The following is a 21,481-nucleotide window of genomic DNA, read 5'->3' as shown; positions in this document are numbered from 1 at the left end:
TTCAGTGTTTGTGTCCTTCAATTTCAGATGCAAACTCAATGTATTATTACAGATGCTCAAAAGGAGTATTTGAGGAGTGGTCATGTGAAATGTCTCTTAACATTCTAAATGTTTGTTTTATTGTTTTCCAACTAATCACTAGAATGGTCATAACTTTTAAACAATAGATTATATTTCTAATCTGTCAGCTATTCTACATTGCCCACAAAGTTATGTGTATTTCATGCACTCCAAGTTTCCCCTCTATCTTGTAATTAAAATAGTTGAAAATAAAGTTGTCTGATGAAGTATGGTGGCCAGAGAAGATTTTTGTAAAATATTGCTGTGTGAAATCTTGTTGATAAAGGATGATTATCCTTAAATAAAAAGCCCTAGATCTTCTCTTCAATATGGTATATACAGGTCAGGTGTGTGGTTTTATAGGAATATGGATATGAATATCATATTCTGGCACAGAATGGAATTTTCAGAACATTGGGCTCAGGCTTTACCTATTGATTCACCTACATGTGCAACCCCGATTTCGAAAAAGTTGGGACAATATGAAAATGCTATTAAAAACTAAAAAGGAGTGATTTGTAAATTATATTAACACTTTGCTTTATTGAAAGAAATACAACTAAAAATTATATGATGTTTTACCTTGTGAATTTCATTTTTTTTAATAATTTTTTATGTACAGTAATTTAGATGATTGCAACACACAACAAAAGTTGGAACAGTTGAGTGTTTACCACTGTGAAACATTACCATTTCTTCTGATAACACTTATTAAACATTAAGGCACTGAAGACACAGTTTATAAGTTTATAAAGTGGATTTTTCTCCCATTCATCCATTATCCATCAGCTGCACAATTGTACAGGGTTGTCGTTGCCATATTGTGCGCTTCATAATTCACCACACATCCTCAACTGGAGATGGTCAGGACTGCAGGCAGACTAATCTAGCACCCACACTCCCTGCTTATTCAGCTTATTCAGTATGTGGTTTAAAGTTGTCCTGCTGAAAATTTCAGGATGTATCTGTCTGCATTAATGGTGCCCTCACAGAGCCAATTACTTATGCTATGGGCTAACAGTAAAATAGCAATGTCCATACTGTGAGAGGCCTAAGTGCTACAGGGAGACAGGAAGGATAGCTGATCATTCTCGAAGTGGCAGACCACGTGTAACAACACCTGCACAGGATCAGTACATCCGAATATCACACCTGTGGGACAGGTACATGGCAACATACACCAGGAATGCACAATCCCTCCATTAGTACTGAACTGTGGGCTTGTAAGCCTGTTGTAAGGCAGGTTCTTACCAGACATCACCAGCAACAACGTCACCTATGGGCACAAACCCACCTTTGCTGGACCAGACAGGACTGGCAAAATGTGCTCTTCACTGTCGAGTCATGGTTTTGTCTCACTAGGGGTGATGGTCGGACTAGCGTTTATCGTCTAAGGAATGAGCGTTACACCAAGGCCTGTACTCTGGAGCAGGATCGATTTGGAGGTGGAGGGTCTGTCATGGTCTGGGGTGGTGTGTCACAGCATCATCAGACTGAGCTTGTCATTGCAGGCAATCTCAACACTGTGCATTTCAGGGAAGACATCCTCCTCATTGTGGTACCCTTCCTGTAGAATCCTGACATGACCCTCCAGCATGACAATGCCACCAGCCATACTGCTCGTTCTATGTGTGATTCCCTGCAAAACAGTAATGTCAGTGTTCTGCAAAGGCCAGCGAAGAGCCCGGATATCAATCTCATTGAGCACGTCTGGGACCTGTTGTATTGGAGGGTGAGGGCTAGGGCCATTCCCCACAGAAATGTCTGGGTACTTGCAAGTGCCTTGGTGGAAGAGTGGGGTAACATCTCACAGCAAGAACTGGCAAATCTGGTGCAGTCCATGAGGAGGAGATGCACTGAAGTACTTAATGCAGCTGGTGACCACACCAGATACTGACAGTTACTTTTGATTTTGACCCCCTTTGTTCAGGGCCACATTATTCCATTTCTGTTAGTCACATATCTGTGAAACTTGTTCAGTTTATGTCTTGGTTCTTGAACCTTTTGTTCATACAAATATTTACACATGTTAAGTTTGCTGAAAATAAAAGCAGTTGAGGGTGAGAGGGAGTTTCTTTTTTTTGCTAAAGTTTATTTCTAATTCAACTTGCGCTTTAAAAAAAAAATCTGAAATATCCACCTTACAAAATCCAAACACTTACTATTCTCCAAGAGCCTCATATGCAATCATGCAAGTATTCGTCTACGACAACAGGTGGGAAATTACTAATAGCCTAAAAATGAAGAACTAATGACAATTGTAAAGATAATATATATATTGTTTTTTAAATAAACCATTTCCTCTAGAAAGTTCAATAGAACACACATAATTTCTACTTTAAAAAGTTTGTTACTTCACTTAGTCTGTTCTTAAAGGAATAGAAAACGTCTAGGTTACTACTGTAACCCCGTTCCCTGATGGAGGGAATGAGATGTCGTGTCAATTGTAGTGACACAAGGGGCTTCTTTCGAGAGCCTCAGATACATCTGAATATGAGATAAGGCCAATGCCAAATTGGCAAACAGTATTTGCATGTCCCGCCCCCGGACATACGGGTATAAAAGGCAGGGATCGTGCATCTGTTCAGTCAGGTTCTGCACTGAGGAGCCAAGAATAAGGTTCGACCATTACAGTGGCAAGGGGAACACAATGTCTCGTTCCCTCCATTAGGGAACAGAGGTTACACTAGTAAACTAGACATTCCCCTTCTGTCACTCACTCGACTTTGTGTCGATTGTAGTGACACAAGGGGTCCCATTAAATAATGCAACTTACACGGAACCGTGTTACGTGATCAGTCGATGCTGGTGCAAGCATGCAGCAGACTGCACATAACCTCTCCCAACGCCCCACTAAGACGTCATATTTTACTAGGTTCCCGGCGTCCGACCAAGATTTTCCCTTGAAGGGTGGGAACAAGCAACGTGACAAGCATGGGAGCAGGCCGCTCCAGCCGCAGCCTCTTCTCTCTCTATGTTTCTCCTCAAAGTGTTAGATGCGGCTGGGGCACGCATCGGGGAAGGTGTTCTTTTCCAGTCCTATTCTTTCAGGGGGAAAAGACCTAACGGAGACCACATCCTGCCCAGGCTGGGGAGGCGAATATGTGGCAAATACGTCACATGGGCCTGTTACGCCACAAATGGAAGTGGCGCGGTGGCAGGCTCTGCCTAATGAGGGACAATCACAACGGCCGCGGAAAATACATCACAGGGGGTTACCGTGATAACCAGCACCTATGGAGTATCTATTCCAGTACAGAGTAATTAGTACCTATAGTGTTTCTGGACGGGAATTCCTCCGCTGAATTCGCGAGCTAGAGAGTTGGGGAGGAAGAACATCCAGGTAGCGCGAGTTTGTGGGCTCACCTGGGAGTAAAAGTGCATGTGTTCACCTCAGTGGAGGGGAAAGGCACTAGCGCAATCGGTATACCCGGTCAGTTGTCCCATGTTACAGAGTTCTACATGCTCAGACCTGACAAAACACGGGATGAAACCGACTCAACACGGAGATTGTAGAATCTTGCAAAGGTATTGGGTGTTCCCCAGCCCGCTGCTCTGCAGATGTCTGCTAAGGAGGTGCCATTGGCCAGTGCCCACAAGGAAGCCACACACCTTGTAGAGTGTGCTTGAACCTGCAAGGGGGCAAGCATGGCCTGGGTCCCATAGGCCAATGTGATGTGTCAACTACCCAGTGGGCAAGTCTCTGTTTGGAGACAGTGTTCCTTTCCGCTGTCCGCCAAAGCAAAAAAAGAGCTGCTCCTAGAGTTTAAAGCTCTGTGAGCGGTCCAAATAGGTACGCAAAGCACGTACCGGACACAGCAACGATAAGGCTGATGATCTACGCTGGGGCTGAGAGCTGGGCCCTGGTTAAGGCGGAGCTACCTGTTGGTTCCTTGTTGCTGCACGGGGATGCCCTCGGTAAGCAGACGGGGCTTGCATGTGAGCGTAGCGGAGCGTGAGCGTAGCGGCAATACTTCCACCTGAGGACGGAGTAGATTCCACCTGAGGACGCCTTTCTGAAGATTCCGCTCCGCTCGCTCCGTCCGCTCGCTCTACCCGGAATGCCCTATTGTGATTTGCTAGTTCGAGAATCGGTGAATTAGCTAAAGCAATAGTGGGTTGGTTATGGAGTTCAAATATTGTTTTAAGGAAGTTGCGAGCCTTATGCATAAATGCACAGTAAAAATCACAGTTAAGAACGAGCAGGGAGGAGAAATTGAAAGGGAGTGTGGAGAGACTGTGAGAGTTAGCAAAGATTCATATTGGAATCTAAAGCGTCACATTGCCAGAAAGCACAAGGATGTGCTACGCAAACATGGTAGTGCAGCAAAAGGTGAGCTATAGCCTATACCATTCGAAAATAAATTAATAGATAAACTTTAGAACGCGCGTTTCTTTTACTAATGCCAGTAAATCATCCAGGTGCGCTTTGATAAGATGTTGTTAAGTGCATTTCACCTGTGTGTGCTTTGAGCATTATAGTCCAGATGTGTTTTGTGAAGTTCTACATGCATTTCATCTTGTTTATGTGTGTCAAATATACCTTTTCAGTTATTGCATTTAATAGGCAAGTTTGCCAAAGTGCTAGACATGTTTTTTAATTAAGTTAATTGAATGCATTTAAATGAATAAAAAGAACAGACTTTTATTCAGAATCACCCCGAAATAACTTCTATTTACAATCCTAGCTACTGTAATATATACATGTATTCCAGATATTCATTACAAAGTACAAACAGAAAGCAAGTAGCCTACAGAGACATTTTATGTCTGAGCAGGATCTGAGTGGGATTTGTTTTACCGGTGAGCGTGGGCGATTCATCAGTGGAGCGTTCGCTTGGGACGCGAGCGACTGAGTGGAGCGCACGCGCATAGAGCGGAATATTGAGCTGAGCGTCACACCGCTCCGCTTCGCTCACATGCTCTGGATGGTAGTACTGCGCCGAGGCATGATGTGTTGAATGGCCTTCGTCTGCTTTTTCACCAATGAAAACTGCTGGGCAAAGTCTTCCACGGTGTCGCCGAATAGACCGAGATGTGAGTGGAACAGTAGTGAGTTTTTCAACTTGCTGATCACACAACCTCTCGGCTCCGAAGAAAGAATCTGACTGAACAGACGTACGATCCCCACCTTTTATAACCGTATGTCCGGGGGCGGGACATGCAAATTCAATGAATACATTTGGCATTGGCCTTTTCTCATATTCAGAGGTATCCGAGGCTCTCGAAAAAGCCCCTTGTGTCACTATATTCGACAGAATGTCGAGTGAGTGACAGAAGGGGAACTCCAGTTTTTATATTAGGTGTAAGCCTAATACATTTTCTTGAGTTACCAAAATGATGCTGCCAAATGAGTGTTCTTAATGAATTTGTGTTTGTATTGCATTTCGTTAATACAGTTAATGCTGCCATAAGAAAATAAAACTCACTTTTAGGTTCAAGCTGAATGCGGTCTTGTATTATTTTAGGATTTAATCACTTTTGTCTTTGTTTCTTTATTAAAAAGATATATTTGAGCAAACCTGAAGAGTTGCATTCACAATAAAAGTGCAAACTACTATAAAACAAAAAGCAAACTAAACTTGAAGCACCTCCTGAGATGGTTGGAGGCAATTTTACAAAAATGTTTCAGATGACTGAAACCGAACAGAAAGAGTGATAACCCGTTACATGCTCATGATCCAAGAGACACTCCAGCTGCACACCTCTGAACAAACAGCGAATCAGACACGGGCATTGACAGCTTTTTTTTTGTCTATTATTAAAAGTATAAGTATGTTTTTTTTCCAAGCATGTGTCTTTGTGTTTAACAGCATTTCCGAGACGCCTTCCAGGTCGGCCACCGCTGTTGCAAAATTACCCCAAATGAAATACCCATATTTAAACGAGGAGATTGTGAATAAGGAGCTGGATTCAGCCTCATCACAAATTTCACACACTGGCTGAATGCTTAATATATCTATCAACTTATCAGATCCATAGTCTTGCCATTTACCGATATTGTTGATCATCGTCTGTCAATGAGTGTCGAAATGTACATTGGGATATTTGAAAGACATAGTCGATATTCGATAACATCCTCCTAGGCGTACGGTCACACAACCACACCAGATTAAAGGAATTTAATCTAGCCAAGCCCCTTTAAAGCAACTCTCTTTAAACACCTTCAGGCAGCGATTTTCTATGCATGCAAGTACAACTTCAATTTGAAATCATAAATAAAATCTGATAACAATTGTGCTTTTTAGCTAAAAATCACACAAAACTACTTTTCAGGCTGGTCCAGCTAATGTGCATGCTCAAGTAAACAGACAGGTGGTGTTTATCAATAAGGAGATTGGCTCTTTTAACAAAATGGTGTCACTTCCATTCCTGGGAATTCTCTCCATAGAGTACATGATGAGCGGAAACTCTTTGCACATTGAGAGCAGTCATGTCTTCCCTCCAGTACTAACTTTCTGCCCAGTATGCACTCTCTCATGTTTTTTTATGTATGTTGGATCAGCAAAACTCTTTTCACAGTGTGAACACTTGTAAGGTTTTTCTCCTGTATGAACTCTTTGGTGCCGTTTCAAGGAGCTGATTTGGACAAAGCCTTCACCACACTCGGAGCACACATGAGCTTTCACACCAGTATGTATTAATTGGTGTTTTTTAAAATAAGACAGCAGTGAAAAACTCTTTCCGCAAAGAGAACACAAGTAAGGCTTCTCATTACCATGAATTTTCAAGTGTGTTTTTAGGTGCGATGAACAGACAAATTTTTGACCACACTGATCACAGTTAAACGGCCTTTCTCCAGAATGATAGCGCTGATGAACAGTGAGATATCTTGCCCGAACAAAACTCTTGCCACACTGAGAACAGTGGTGTAATTTCTCTCCTGAATGAGATTTCATGTGAGATTTAAGCATTTTTTTACTTGTGAAACTCTTCCCACACTGAAGACATGAAAATGGCTTCTCACCAGTGTGAATTCTCATGTGATCCTTAAGGCTTGCTTTATCTGAAAGATTCTTTCCACACTGAAGACATGCAAAAGGTTTTTCTCCAGTGTGAATTCTCATGTGCCTTTTAAGGGTTCCTTTTACCAAGAAACTTTTTCCACACTGAGGACATGAGTAAGGCTTCTCTCCACTGTGAATTCGTATGTGTGTTTTCAGGCTTCTTTCATGTATGAAACTATTTCCACACTGAAGGCATGAGTAAGGCTTCTCTCCAGTGTGAATTCTCATGTGTTCCTCAAGCCTTCCTTTTTGTGTGAAACTCTTTCCGCACTGAAGGCACGAGTAAGGCTTTTCCCCACAGTGAATTCTCGTGTGCATTTCAAGGGTTTCTTTTACTAAGAAACTCTTTCCACACTGCTGACATGTGAAAGGTTTCTCTCCAGAGTGAATTCTTAAGTGCTTATTAAAGTTTCCTTTATGTGTGAAACTCTTTCCACACTCAGGGCAGCAGAAAGAATTTCCTGCTTTTGTTGGAGTTCTATTTTGTGAGGATTTCTTTTCAGTCTTTGTGCAACTAAAAGATTTTACTCCAGTAACAAATTTATCAGGTTTCGGATTCTGAGGTTTCTCCTCTTCATTCAGTTCTTCAGTTTCCAATTTCAGCATCATCAGGTCTAAAATTAAAAAGGCAACAACAGGTAAATTTTTATTTATACATTTTAATTATATTCATTTAAATGTGATTTTTATGCTCAAGGTTGACTCAAGGCAACAAAGTTTGGTCCACCCCTCTGATTGAAAATGTATTGTGCCTTAGTTGGTAACTTCTGAGCAGCGTCTACTTCAACTATTTTATGTCTGCCCATGAAAAATGTGTCTTTACCTTCAAGAAGCCAGTAATGTTATGCCTTTAGCAGCGTTTCTGAATTCTGATCAACACGAGCTGCTCAAAGTGACACGTCAGGATCGGCATATTATGAAGCATAATAGGACAATTTATAGATAATGCGAAAAACTGATTCAGTATTTGTATTTTTTGAAGGCACAGTCAAAAACTCACATGAACGGTGTGAGGGTAACTAAATGACAGAATTAACTTTGAGTGAACCATTCCTTTCATGCTTCTCAGCAGTCATTAAATAAAAATCAAGAATGGGCACCAACCTCTTTGTTCCTCAATATCTTCATTCTTCAGTCTGAATGTTTCTGAAATACTGATGTCTTCACTCTCCTCTTTAAACTCCTCTTTAAACTCCATCTTCAGTGGCATGTCAAGCAGATTTCATGCTAATGGTCAGAGAGAGGGTGGAAAGTTATGGCGATTTAGTGCAAAACATAAAATAAAAAATACAATTATAGTCACCTGAGGGAAAACATTTTTTAAATAATTGATAAGACTGTAAATATTATAGATTATTTAATGTTGGTGAATGGTCATGGCAAAACAGTTCTTTATTTCAGTTAAGTAAAAATAATCATTCAAATTTATTGACCACATTTTATTTCAAGGGGCCAGAAAAAACAATAACATGAAAATGTTTCTGAACCGTAAACTATTTAAATTCTAGGGAAATAAACTATTATTAACTAATACCAATTCCCAGTGGTATATTGGTCTTGCTTTGTTGAGCCAATGTTGTTAAACTACTCTAGACATATTAGGGCAGTCAATAAATTACATTCAATCATGACTTTTAATCATGATAATTAATAATGATGCACCGATCGATTAGCCACCGTCTGCAATAAGACGATCTGGTAACACTTTACAATAAGGTTCCATTCGTTAACATTAATGTATTAGGTACTGTGAACTTACAATTAACAATACATTGTTCATTAGTTAATGCACCATGAACTAACAATGTCAACAAATACAACATTTGATTTTAAAATGTATATGTTGAAATTAACTTTAAATAAGATTTATAAATGCTCTATTGTTCATTGTTAGGTCATGATAACTAATGTTGTTAAAGCTAGGGTGTGTAATCCAGAGAAGCTAGCAGTTAACAAGCTAGCTTTGAAAACATAGAGCCCACCTTTGCTTCAGAGGTGTCTCCAAAGCCACCCTCCTCTATCACACTCACACACAGAGAGAGAGAGTTATGAAATGTGTGCGTGTGTGAGAAGAGAGTGATCATGATATGCATGAGCTCTTAAATTTTCTTCTTTTTTTTTTGCTGTTTTGAGATGAGTTAGATAAAAAAAAAAAATAATAATTTGAGAGAATACCACATATAGAACTGAACTTTATAGAACTCAGAAAATGTAGTATTTTTGTTTTTAAAACCACGTATTCAGCACAGAGGATCAGAATCTAGCAATGCAGCAGCTCAGGACTGCAGGAAAATTGAAAAGGGAAAATTTAAAACAAAGACTAGATCCAACAATTCACAGAGGGAGAAGCAGTGAGTACTATTAAAACTGCACTAAAACAAAAACTGCACTGAACAATTTTTTTTTCTTTAAACAAAAGGGCATAAAATTGTTAATTTTGGGGTTTTTAAGCAAAAAATGTTAAAAAGCTAACAGCTATTCCAGACTCTGACATTCCTCAATGTATCGATTCAAATGAGCCAGAGAAAATTAGCCAATCAGAGGAACAGCTGCAGCCACCCCACTGCCATATGCAGATGACCTCTACACAGGCTGGAAGGTCAAAATCAGAGAGACACAGGACCCTGATAGCACAATTATAACTGTTAACATCTATAAAAATGGCACAGCCATGGTACAGGGGAACCTGAAGGCATTCCAGGCTGACTACACTGCCATACGTGAAATGATGAACCACGAGAAAATCTTATTAGCTAAGATTCTTTCATCTGAGCAGAGTGTGGATCTGCAAATAGTGACTATTTTGTCACATGTGTGCTGCGAAGCGGTTCAGTGAGTGGGTGCATGACCCTTATACCATGGTCTGAGTCCAAGCTGACTTATCGCATTTGGCACAACCGTGGCTGCAACATAGAAACCCCACACTGCTTTAAGTGGCCAAAAGCGCTGTTATGGATCAATTGCTCTATGCTCTACCCTGCCCCCAACAGAAAAGTATATCCAATCCCAACTCTGATCAATATGGTGAAAGCGGCTAAGCTGGCACAGGCTATGCGTGCTGGGGACTGGGTTCCAATGGAGAAGTGAGAAGATTCTGCAAACAATGTAAATTGTGCCTGCGTACCTCACCTCAGACGTCACCAACCAGCCCCCTCATTCCATAACCCCTAATAGACGTGCCCTTCGACTGCATTAGTGCAATTGACAAAGTCTGCCCGGGGTCATGAATTCATTTTGGTTGTAGTGGACCATGCCACCCACAATCCAGGGGCCATCCCTCTCCGAAAAGCATCATTGAAGAACATTGCTAATGAGCTGTTCACCAGCGTGGGGATTCCAAAAGAGATGCTTACCAAACAGGGCACTAGAGGTGTGAATCTTCACTGGCCTCACGATTCAATTACGGTTCAAAATGTAACGATTAGATTATAAAACTATTCTCGATGCATCTTGTCCTTCAATTTCTTCAAAATGTATTTTTTACTCCATTTTTCCCTTTCATCTTCATTTAACAGCCGTTTTGAAAATCAGAACGAGTCACATTACATAAACTGGCCTTTTACCGTCAGTATGAGCTGTGAACAAAACATGGAACATCCACAAGATTAAATAAATGCTTCTATAGTTTAAAAGATTACCTCAGTTTTTCAGTTTCTTTCTTTAGAACCTTATAAAAATCTCTTAAAAGCACAAAAACTGGTTCTCCATGAAAACACACTGAATAATATTACTTCAACTGATTATATTATTATTTTTGTTAAAGCATTGTAAATCATTAAATAGTATTTAATTATTTAAAATTAATCTATGCCATACTTTTGGAAGTTGCTGGTCCAGGATGAGAGATATATCTGCTTCTATGAGAGTGCAGCTGTCAGCTTCTCTCCTCATCTGCACAGGTGATAGAACAGCATTTTAAATAGCGCAGTTTATCCAAACAGATAGAACAGTTTCCACTGTTCTATCTGTTTGCTCTGCGAGTAGAAGATAAAACCTTTATCATCAGGTGTGCTCACTAACTAATTATTACAATTATTATAAATTATTAAAAGAAAACACCAACATCTCCCGAACTGCTGCCTCTTCATTATTTTCTTCTGTGGTTTCCCCCGTTGTGGGCAAATCAGTGCAATTATGGGTGTGAGCTCGTCTATCATGTTGTTTGTTGGCTTATATCATGAATAAATTCTCCTGTTCTGTTGTGTTGTGCGTGGTTTGTTTCATTCTGGCACAAATGGTCATGTGTTTGATACAGCTGGTCTGCAAACAGTCATGTTTGTGCACTTGACTTTAGTGTATGCACTTAACTCGAAGTTTGTTTCCACATCTGTCTTTGGTGCGCACCACTGCCCTGCCGTGATTTAAACTGAACTCAGAATAGATTCAGATTTTTTGGAGAATCAATTCAGAATCACAATGCATCCCTGAAACTACTTTTTCCAACAGCTCTACCGGGCACCCCATCCGTGATTTTTTTGCACTGCACTGCTGCCGCACAATTAACTGATTAGATAACTGCATGAATAGGTGTACAGGTCTATACTAAGTCTATATACAATTTCAAGGACTTAAAAATAACAAAGGAATTATAACACTGCACATGTCTGGCCCTGAAGCATTTCTGGTAGCGACAACCCAGAACTCCCAAAATAAAATAACTAGCACGTCTTTTTAGAGTCCGGCTAAAAATATATTTTGTTTAAATCTCGTATAAACTTTTGGAGCTCTCCTCTCAAACTTACATTTTCCAAACTTACAATATTATTATAGCGCCACCAAGAGTGAGAGGCCTGCATTTGTGTACCAAATTTGGTGATAATATCTCATTCCGTTCATGAGTTATAACCAGTTTAATAAAAGTGGCCATGCCCACCATGTACGTTTTGTTGTACCGTTTGACTATGAATCGAAAGTTCAAATTTCCTTTTGATAACTTTTTATACTGGCACTCTGCTGAATCTTTCTACACTTTTTTGGTTCGAATCAGACGAACGCCTGGGACTAGTTAATTTGTTTTAAGGGCAGAGAAAAAACTGTGATACTATTCCAAAAGACTCGCAATAACGCAAGGAATCACAATAAAAATCATTTTGTTCCTAGGCCTTATGGTTCAAGCGTTACGGTCCAAAATGTGTATTTTGTTTACTGTAGCGCCCCCCCTTTGGCTAATCGGGGCGATTGCATCTGTATGGCTAGCCAGCCGGAGCACTACCATTCCCCAAAGTTTCAAGTCTCTAGGCCAGCGCTACTCAACACAAGCCCTCGATCCAACTTTCGCAGTCCGTGTTATGATATCATCATCAGAAATATATTTATCAGCAGCTTATCATATTTGTATGAATTGTGAGGTTTTCGTTTTCATGAGGATTTACACTAGTTCTCTACATTGCTTAATCAGTTTAGAGAGGGAATTAAACAGCAAGAGGATGTTACAAATAGAGATGCACCGATTGTAAAATTCTGGGCCGAAACGATGTATAAAGTAACAATTTGGCCGAAACAAATCTTTTTGTTTGTTTAATTTTGCTGTTATTTAATCCCCTTTTTGTGCCAGTGAAACGAAGAAATCTTGATTATAAAAAATAAATGAGCTGTTTTTAAGTCTTTCAGTCCTGCATCACACTATCTTTGAATGAGCACAAATTCAAACATAGAAATTTATGAAACGTTCAATGTAACCTTCTTGCACATAACCAAGATTCTTTCTTTTTGTGAAAAATTACTTTTTCAAGAGCCTTTTTAGACTGCTATACATCTGCCTACTCAATGAAGATTTTTCAGTACATAGCCCAACAATAATTTTTTTGTGTGAAACAAATGTCATTACATTTAAATGTAAAAGTGATTATAAAAGAAATAAAAAAATATAAAAGATAAAGAATTAATAAATACAAACATAAATAGTGCTTTCTTTCAGCTCTTGTTTTCTTTCATACAGAATACAAAGTTTGTGTGTTTCCATTAAGAACTAATTTAAAGTAGGTTGAAACATAGGGCTGAACATGGGCCTTTTTACTAAATAAAAATTGGCCTCTTAGGAAATACCTTCCCATACTTTCGCAAGCGAGCACCCAGTGGCACCCGCAGCTGCACTCACTGTGCGTACCATGACTGACCTGAGAAATATTTACTCCGAATGTTTTAACAATCATGAAGTGTGTCCCGTATATCTGTTAGCTCTTTAAAAGAACAAGCAATGCCCAATTTGTGAATGAATAATTCTTATCTAATAATTAATTGGTTCTTATCGGTGAAATGGCCTGAATTGATTCGCAATTCAGTACAATTTGTTCAGACCGCTCTCTCACTGAATCATTTGGAGCGGTTTTTCACACAATATCTGGCATTTGGATATTTATGAATACAGTGCTGGATACACTGTAAATGTACCTACAGTCAATTGAAACAAAAGGCTGTGTTTTTGAGAGGTAACTTTGAGAAACTTCAGCAAGTGCTGTGTCATGTGAAGAAGGGGCTGTTCAAACTGAACGCGTTATTGCGTCCGCTCGTGCTGTTCCATCTTCCATGTAAACATTCGCTAGATGGATGTCTTTGGACAACTGTCACATTTCACTGTTTTTAGCATCTCTCACAGGAGCGCAGCATTTTTAGATGCCGTGTCAAGTTAATAAAACTTCTGTGTGGACAGGCGTAAACAGGACAATTAATACTTTTTTGCCAACTGTCCCATATTTAAGAGGAAAAACGAACCTAACCAGACATGACAATAAAAAAAAGAGAAAACACTCACCAACTTTATTTGCAGTACAGTCTCTTCTTTTGTTTAGATATCTCAGTGAAAACTCCTTAAACAGAATTAAAATAATAATAATAATAACAAATAATTAATTAAGCACATATACAGTACAAAAGAAAAGAGCGCTGAGCATATACACAAAAGTGAGGAGCAGTGGCGCAGCCCTTATGACGTCACAAATGATTCTTCTTTTAATGGCCGTTCACTCCATAGGAGCACTACCGCCACCTACCTGTTTGTGTTGCTAATTTTGGGGATAAAATTTGTAATTTAAAAAAAAAAATATATATATATATATATATTTATTTATGTGTTAATGTGTTAAATGTATTGTTTGAAGAACTATTGATTTTATGTGCATGTATAAAAAAAAAAAAAAACTAATTTATTATGTTCTTAAGCATATGTTGGTTAAAAAATATTACCACATCCTAGGTTAAGTGAACAAATTGGTTTTACAATTTCAACATGTCAGTGAAAATCTTAAATTAAAGGTTCAAAGTACCTATGTGTCTTAATATGGCAATACAAACTATCAGTTTTATCAATTGTGATTTCAAGGTATTTCACTGGTTGTTTGACTTTCACTCCACACATAGAATAACTATGATCCCTTAATATCTCACTCTTGCGCCTATTAATTCTCGATGTGTGGAAACACCTTTAAACTCACCAGGGGATGATCTGAGACAAAAATATCTACAATTGAGCAATCAACAACAGATGAAATGATGACTCAGATAAATACAAATCTATTCTAGAATAAATCTTATGGACTGATGAAAATTTGTTATAGTCCCTACCAGATGGGTTCAAATGTCTCCAAATATCTGGAAGTCCAAGATTTTTTACACATCCTGTGAAGTGTCACTGTTGCTCTAGGGGCTTACACACATTTGCTTCACTATGATCAAGGACTGAGTCAATCAAAAGATTAAAGTCTCTTCCCAATAGAGAGTCCCCACGACAAATTTACTGTCTGATTGCTCAAGTCCAGTGCTTGTGTACAAATTTCTGAGACAGAATTACACACCAAAAAAATAGTCTTTAAACCAAACTGTAAGTGGAATAAACACAAAAAAACATGTAGATTCATGCACTTAACTCTCTCGAAGGTGTGCTCATCCACACCTTCGGAAAAAGAAAACGGGCCGTTCAGTTCATCGAGCAGTCAAACTCACTCCAATGCCCTGCAAGAAATATTTCAACCAACTCCAGCCAGGGATAAGCGGCCAAAACGAGCAGTTAATCCACAACACTGTCCCGAAAAAATTATATTACACAATCAAACTCGAACCCTTAGGCGGAACCAGCACAAAGAGAAAAGGAAAAGGCGCCCAGCTTCCTCAAACAGACGAGTGTATGTTCAGTGAGACAGGTCCACAGCAACATGCAAATCACCAAATGGCTTACTCACTCCAATGTTTTTATGTAGGCCAGTGCTTGCTGTGGGCATGTAAATACTTTGCAGCCATCCTTAGTATCTATGCATCAGATCAAAAGCGATCTTCCGTTGATGAAAGAGATTCTTGCATTCCTTGAATCGATCGCGTTTCTCTCTTGTCAAATTCGCAAAGTCTGGGAACAAGAAAATTTTGTGTTTTTTCCAGGAAAGCCTTCCTTTACTCTTCGACTCACGCAACACGTTTATTGAATGATCACAGAAATATATCCAGAATTGATTGGGGCCTGTCAACCTCAGCGGATCTGCAAGCGGGACTCTGTGGGACTCCGCCTACTCCAATTCTGCGAATCCTCTAGTTTTTCAAAAATTTGTTCCACATCAATCTTGGTCACCAGCGGATTAGCAAACACCTGATAAGCAACAACTTTCATGTGCATTACAGACATGTAAGACAGTTGTCACTGGATTTCTCCTGCCGCACCGTCCAAACTCAGTCCCTGGTCCACAGGCCCGTCAGAGGTTTCACCTTGAGCACATAATTGTCTTTTAATGTCTCCAGAGCCTGAAGATTTAGACTTCTTTGCCATGTTGACTTCAAAGAACAGATACGTAGCAGGATATGTCGAATCTCACCAGTTTCTGTCATAAAAATATTTAAAAACTAGCAAGGTGGGCAGAGCTCGCTATTTACACATCTGCTCCTCACATGGAGTCACGTGACCCCTGGCCAATTTTTTTTTTAATGTACCATTTTCTCTTTCCACTGCTCCTCTACTCTTAGGGTGGTAGGTGCAGTGTGTTGCATATCAATTCCCAAATACTGACCGTTGTGACGTAGGGCTTGATTCACAAATTGGGTTCCATTATCACTGCAAATTTGTATATATATATATATATATATATATTTTATTACTGTTAAAGTACAAATTGACCTTTTAACAATATAGTCATCAGAAAAGTCAGAAATTTGACCTGACATGATTGTCTAAAAAGCAGTGAAAAAAGCAAGTTAACAATGTTTTACAATGTTACACAAACATTCATATTTTCAAAGTAATGTAACATACTACTTTGGTATTGATCCACAATTGAACTATGTTCCTGATTCCACACTTGCATTCTTGATGATATATCAGAATCAGCTTTATTGCCAAGTATGCTTACACATACAAGGAATTTGTCTTGGTGACAGGAGCTTCCAGTGTACAACAATACAAAAACAGCAGCAAGACATAGATAATTAAACCCCCCAAAAAAAGAATAATACAAATAAATAATTATACATACACGTACATACACTCACCTTCATACATACCCACATACACATGCGTAGTGCAAATCTATTACAAATCTGTTATATAAAGAACAAAAATACAGTATATTATGTACAGTGCAATGTATGTAATGGCATAAGTGGATATGTTGGATAATATAAATAGACTTAACTGTGTATTGCACATATTTATTGCTCAATGGGGCAATTTAACTGTTTATGAGATGGATAGCCTGAGGGAAAAAACTGTTCCTGTGTCTGAAGGCTTGACAGAGGGATCCTCTGTCAATATATATATATATATATATATAAAGACATTCTGTTATGATCGTCCCCCTCTTAACCATTTAACTTATGGAAGGGATAAAGTACAGTCTGTCATTAGCATAAAACAAACTCTAACAGTGTGATCAGGAATTCACATTGGAATATAGTAATATATAGGGGTTTATTTTGCGAAAACTTGTCTGCCCAGTAATTTATCCCCCTAACTACATGGCTACTTACTAAATTAACATATAAACATGAAATATTTGAGTTTAAATGACATTATTATGCAAGAAGTGACTGTGGAGGCTCCAGAGATACTGAGTTCTGACCAACATATTGGTGTTTCTGATTGTCCGCACTACCCAGATGACTGGTCAAATATCCATTTGAGCCTAGATGTGTGTGGTCATATTTCAGAAATATTTGATTACAGAATGGCAAGGTTTACCTATCAGAATAGAATATTTCAGAATGTTGTGTGGTTAATTTGGGATTTTAAGTTGATGATAATTGCTTCAGCATTAATGGCTGTCCAATCCATCAGTTAGATGCTTTCAGTCTATGACATTTAAAGAGAAATTTTACACATGCATTGAAAAAAAGGAAAGAAAAGTATAACCTTAGAAATGTTGAGTCATGACTGAATGTGCGCTATCGGCATGTATAGCTGCTTTGCAGTCCACTAAGATCTATGGATCAATGATATATATTATACATACTCTAATCTGACCACTTTTTCCAGTAACGAGTAATCTAATGCGTTACTATTTCCAAACCAGTAATCAGATTAGTTACTTATCCAAGTCACTTTGTGTTACTATTTTTGTCATTTTCCTTAGTAAAAATATATATTTTTGCTTTCTTCTTGCGTCTCGGGGAGTGAAGTCACGTATGCGACGAGTCACGTTTTAAGCATGAGGACAGTTCATGTGTACCACGCAGCAACACAAACAGAAACAACAATGGAGGGAGGAGAGAGATGCGCGTTTTCTAGCTGGAAATACAGTCACTATTTTGAGTTTGTGTCAGCTAAAGATGGAAATATTAAGGTTCGTTGTACACTGTGCTGGTGGCGACAAAGTGCTATCTAGTTACAAAAATACTACGTCAAATTTGAAGAAACATTTGGAGTCGTAGCACTGCACAGTCAAACTTACAGAGCAAGTCCCACCAGGTGGTGCGATGCAGAGAGCAGGAGGTCCCTCACCAAAAGTTGGACTTGGTGCAAAACCAGTAAGTGGGGGAGAGTTGAAGAAGTTGGTCGGGCAGTATGTTGTAGAGGAAATGCTGCCCTTATACACGGTTGACTCAAATAAACAAGATATGTACTACTGTCAATGCCGAGCTACATTGTTGACGTTACTGTTAAAAATGCACTTCCAATAAAGTGAGTGTTGGCAAAACAGTTTGTCATTTTTATGTTGAGGTGGCAGGGATGTTGTCGGCAGCTGCTGAATGTAACTAATAAAGTAACTTGTAATCTAACTTAGTTACTTTTCAAATCAAGTAATCAGTAAAGTAACTAAGTTACTGCTTTAAAGTAACTGTGGCAACACTGTATATTAGTAAATTACTAGTGTGCGACAATCCCATATTGTGAATTGTGAGAAAATGCTTTTCTACATTACATACAATTGCCAAAATAAATTTAATTCCAGCAAAATTTTGAAAGCTCGTTCTTTATTTTCCAGTCTTGAAAATAAGACATTCAGGTTGTAAAATTTGTTTTTAATATGTTTTTAAGTTGACAATTCAAGAAAAGTTTTCAAATACTTCAACCAGCTTACCTCTACCTGAGAATGTTGGGCATGAAAACAATAACACTGTAATTGTTTTTTCAAGCACTACCAAAGATTTGGACACCCAGCATATTTACATTTTTGGCTTATAGATTTTTTTAACATCACTGTTTGATGTATAACTTAAGATACCTGCTCCATCATAGAGTAATTTTGACCAAGAAACACATTTTGACTTATAAATACTAAAATAAAAAGAGAAACTACCAGCTTTCTAATACCTTCACCATTTAAAAAATTATAAGAGTGATTCAAACATACATAAAACAACTTGCTACAACTTGTACGTTTATAGCAATTTCAGCAATTTGTCAAGCCACAACTTAGATGGTAACATTGAGATACTGTAATTTGAAAGCTTGAAAGCTAGGATGTTATAAAAAAATGTAAAAAAAAAGGCTGCAAGTAGTGTTTTTGCCATAATCGCGTACAACATAAATAACACTGAATGTCTCAAAACAAATAATTTTACAAAAAAATACATAGTTGAATAAACCCGCTTACTACAAAGGTCTCTGGAATCCTCAATTCTGATGTATTTTGCTGAACAACAAAGTATAACAATATGACTTGGTTGTATTACCATTTTATGAACATATGATGATGATCCAGTCCCAGCAGTTCTCAAGTCACCAGTATACTGAACCAAGAATTGCCTCTTTTGGGCATGTCTGAAATACTGAGAACTGATAAGTGAGCTGCTTTTGGGTATGTGTGAACACAGCACTTGAATGAGGGGGTGAAATGCAGGTTTCATGAATAATAATTAAAACATGTAGGAAATATACATGCATCTAGTTTATTACACATCTTTATTATAACATGCATAATTTCAGTTGAGAAATGTAAATACATTTTACCTTGAGTATTGTGTATGCAGTTTATATTTTTTTAATTGTTATGAGCTAAACAAAACAGAGTTGAATAAAACTAGTTTATTCACGTTCTATGCTTTAGACACATGGCATCAACTTTATTACATTGGTTTTCAGCAGAGACATAAATCACATAGAATCTCTAAAAGCTTTGTGCAATGGCTCTTCATGGCAAAAGTCCCTAATTTGCACGTGCTTAGGGTATTAGCACAAACACAAAATGTCTGTCCCAATACCCACACTTGTGGCATTGCCTACTGGAATGTGCATGCATGCAGCACCGAGAAGTGTTCAAGACATTCCCATGTTATTCCCATGAGCTATGCCAAAGCTCAGTGCACTTAACCCACATTAAATAAAAAAAATACTACTTCAGAGTGGTAAATAATATAATATATAATCTAGCAAATGTCAAAAATAGATTGATAAGGATGATTAATGAGTGGACAGGTCTGTCAGTTAGGGTGTTGATCAGATGCAGCTTACTGATATTTGGATGACCGCTAGGATGTGGTTATCAGATGTTTGAGCAATAGTTGTTTGACCCTTAGGATGTGGTTGACCGTTGGTTTGACATTAATAGATGTTTTTGATGGATAATTGTTTCACCATTGGAGAGGTACTGAAATATATGAAAATATTCTGAACACTGGTGACCATGGCTATCAAAATTGTATAAGATAAGCTTTGCTTCATCAAAGAAAGTGTGAGGTCCAAGTGAGCAAATTTCTCCACAATTGTTGACAGTATCATGTATACATTTAATTTGTATTGCAATTGTATGTACGATTTTGAAAAAATTGTTAAGTGAAACTGTACAACAAGGTTGCGGGTTATGTCTGGGACAAAGAGGCTTGTTTTTCATGGAAAAGACTGGTGGGTATTCTTCAAGTTTGGAAAGATTTGAACGCTCATGGAGATGAGACGTTTATCTGCGAGTGGAATGGTATGACAATGCCTTACCTGAGATATAATGTGATCGGCCACCAAACCAAAAAGAAACTAGAGGATTACTTCTACATATTCTGCTGTGAGAGCAAGTCAAGCCTCACCGATCTCAGAGACGGAACAAAACAAAAGGCTTCAAATGAAGTTTTTATTTCAGTGGAAAGACCTACCTGTTATGAATGAGATCTTCACAAAGATTCATCAAATGTTTAAGTAGTGCGAGACATACAATTGCTTGAAAATAAAGAGTTTCCCCCTGAGAAGCATGTGCGCAGTTGCAGAGGACAGTATGCATCTCCTATCCACTATAACAACTTAAAACAATTGCACACCCTAATCTCATTCAACCAAAATTTCTCAAGACAATGTTTATCCTCCACAAAGATCTCCAGTCAAAGAAACTCGTCATCAGATGCGGAGTGTGGTATGACTGCTAACTGGTTGGATAAATTCTACACAGAACTGGGCTACCACAAGCGTCAACCACTGCATACACCAGCGCCGGTGTCATTGCAGCCGTAGCTGCATAGCTTCAGTCAGTGATCTCAGTGATTTTGACCATGACATGATTATTGGTGCCAGACGGGCTGGTTTGAATATTTGAAACTGCTGATACCCTGAGACTTCCACACACAACAGTCTATAATTTCCTCAGAACGGTGTCAAAAACAAAAACCACCCAGTGAATGGGCGTTCTACCATCGTAAACTGCCTTGTTGATGAGAGAATTCAATAGAGAATGGCCAGATAGGCTCAAGATGACAGAAAGGTTACGGTAACTCCGCTAAACACACTGGGCAAATGTAGTGATCAGAATAGCATCTCAGAATTCCCAACACGTTGAACCTTGTGGATGATGGGCTACAACAGCAGAAGACCATATCGAGTTCACTTCTGTCAGCTAAGAACAGAAATCCGAGGCTGCAGTGGGCACAGGCTAACCAAAACTGTACGGTTGAAGACTACAAAATTGGTCTGGTCTGATTAATCACAATTTCTGCTGAGGCACACAGGTGATAGGGTCAGAATTTAGCACCAACATCATGAATCAATGCACCCAACCTGCCTTGTGTCAACAGTCCAGGTT

General features: G+C 38.7%; 1 protein-coding gene across 2 annotated transcripts; it reads right to left on the bottom strand.

Annotated features, from left to right (window-relative positions):
- Positions 1–604: 604 nt before the first annotated feature.
- LOC127649629 (gastrula zinc finger protein XlCGF52.1-like) lies at positions 605–13,986 on the bottom strand. Of its 2 annotated transcripts, XM_052134844.1 has the most exons (4): positions 13,819–13,986; positions 10,884–10,958; positions 8,172–8,294; positions 605–7,681 (listed from the first exon to the last, which is right to left on the bottom strand). In XM_052134844.1, exons 3-4 carry the CDS (start codon positions 8,275–8,277, stop codon positions 6,492–6,494), a joined length of 1,296 nt encoding a protein of 431 aa, XP_051990804.1. In that variant the 5' UTR covers positions 8,278–8,294; positions 10,884–10,958; positions 13,819–13,986; the 3' UTR covers positions 605–6,491. The 2 variants fall into 2 exon arrangements, with proteins under 2 accessions (XP_051990804.1, XP_051990805.1); XM_052134845.1 differs by lacking the exon at positions 10,884–10,958.
- Between the last annotated feature and the right edge of the window lie 7,495 nt (positions 13,987–21,481).

The sequence above is a fragment of the Xyrauchen texanus genome, chromosome 9 (assembly GCF_025860055.1).
Source record: "Xyrauchen texanus isolate HMW12.3.18 chromosome 9, RBS_HiC_50CHRs, whole genome shotgun sequence".
Classification (NCBI taxonomy): Eukaryota; Metazoa; Chordata; class Actinopteri; order Cypriniformes; family Catostomidae; genus Xyrauchen; species Xyrauchen texanus.
Note: the sequence above shows the minus strand (reverse complement) of the source record. Positions and strands in the feature narration are given on the sequence as shown.

Coding starts and splice junctions, on each gene's coding strand:
- LOC127649629 (XM_052134844.1), bottom strand. CDS start 8,277: ATGCCACTGAAGATGGAGTTTAAAGAGGAGTTTAAAGAGGAGAGTGAA. Junction 7,682..8,171: donor AGATATTGAGGAACAAAGAG/GTTGGTGCCCAT, acceptor TTTTAATTTTAG/ACCTGATGATGCTGAAATTG.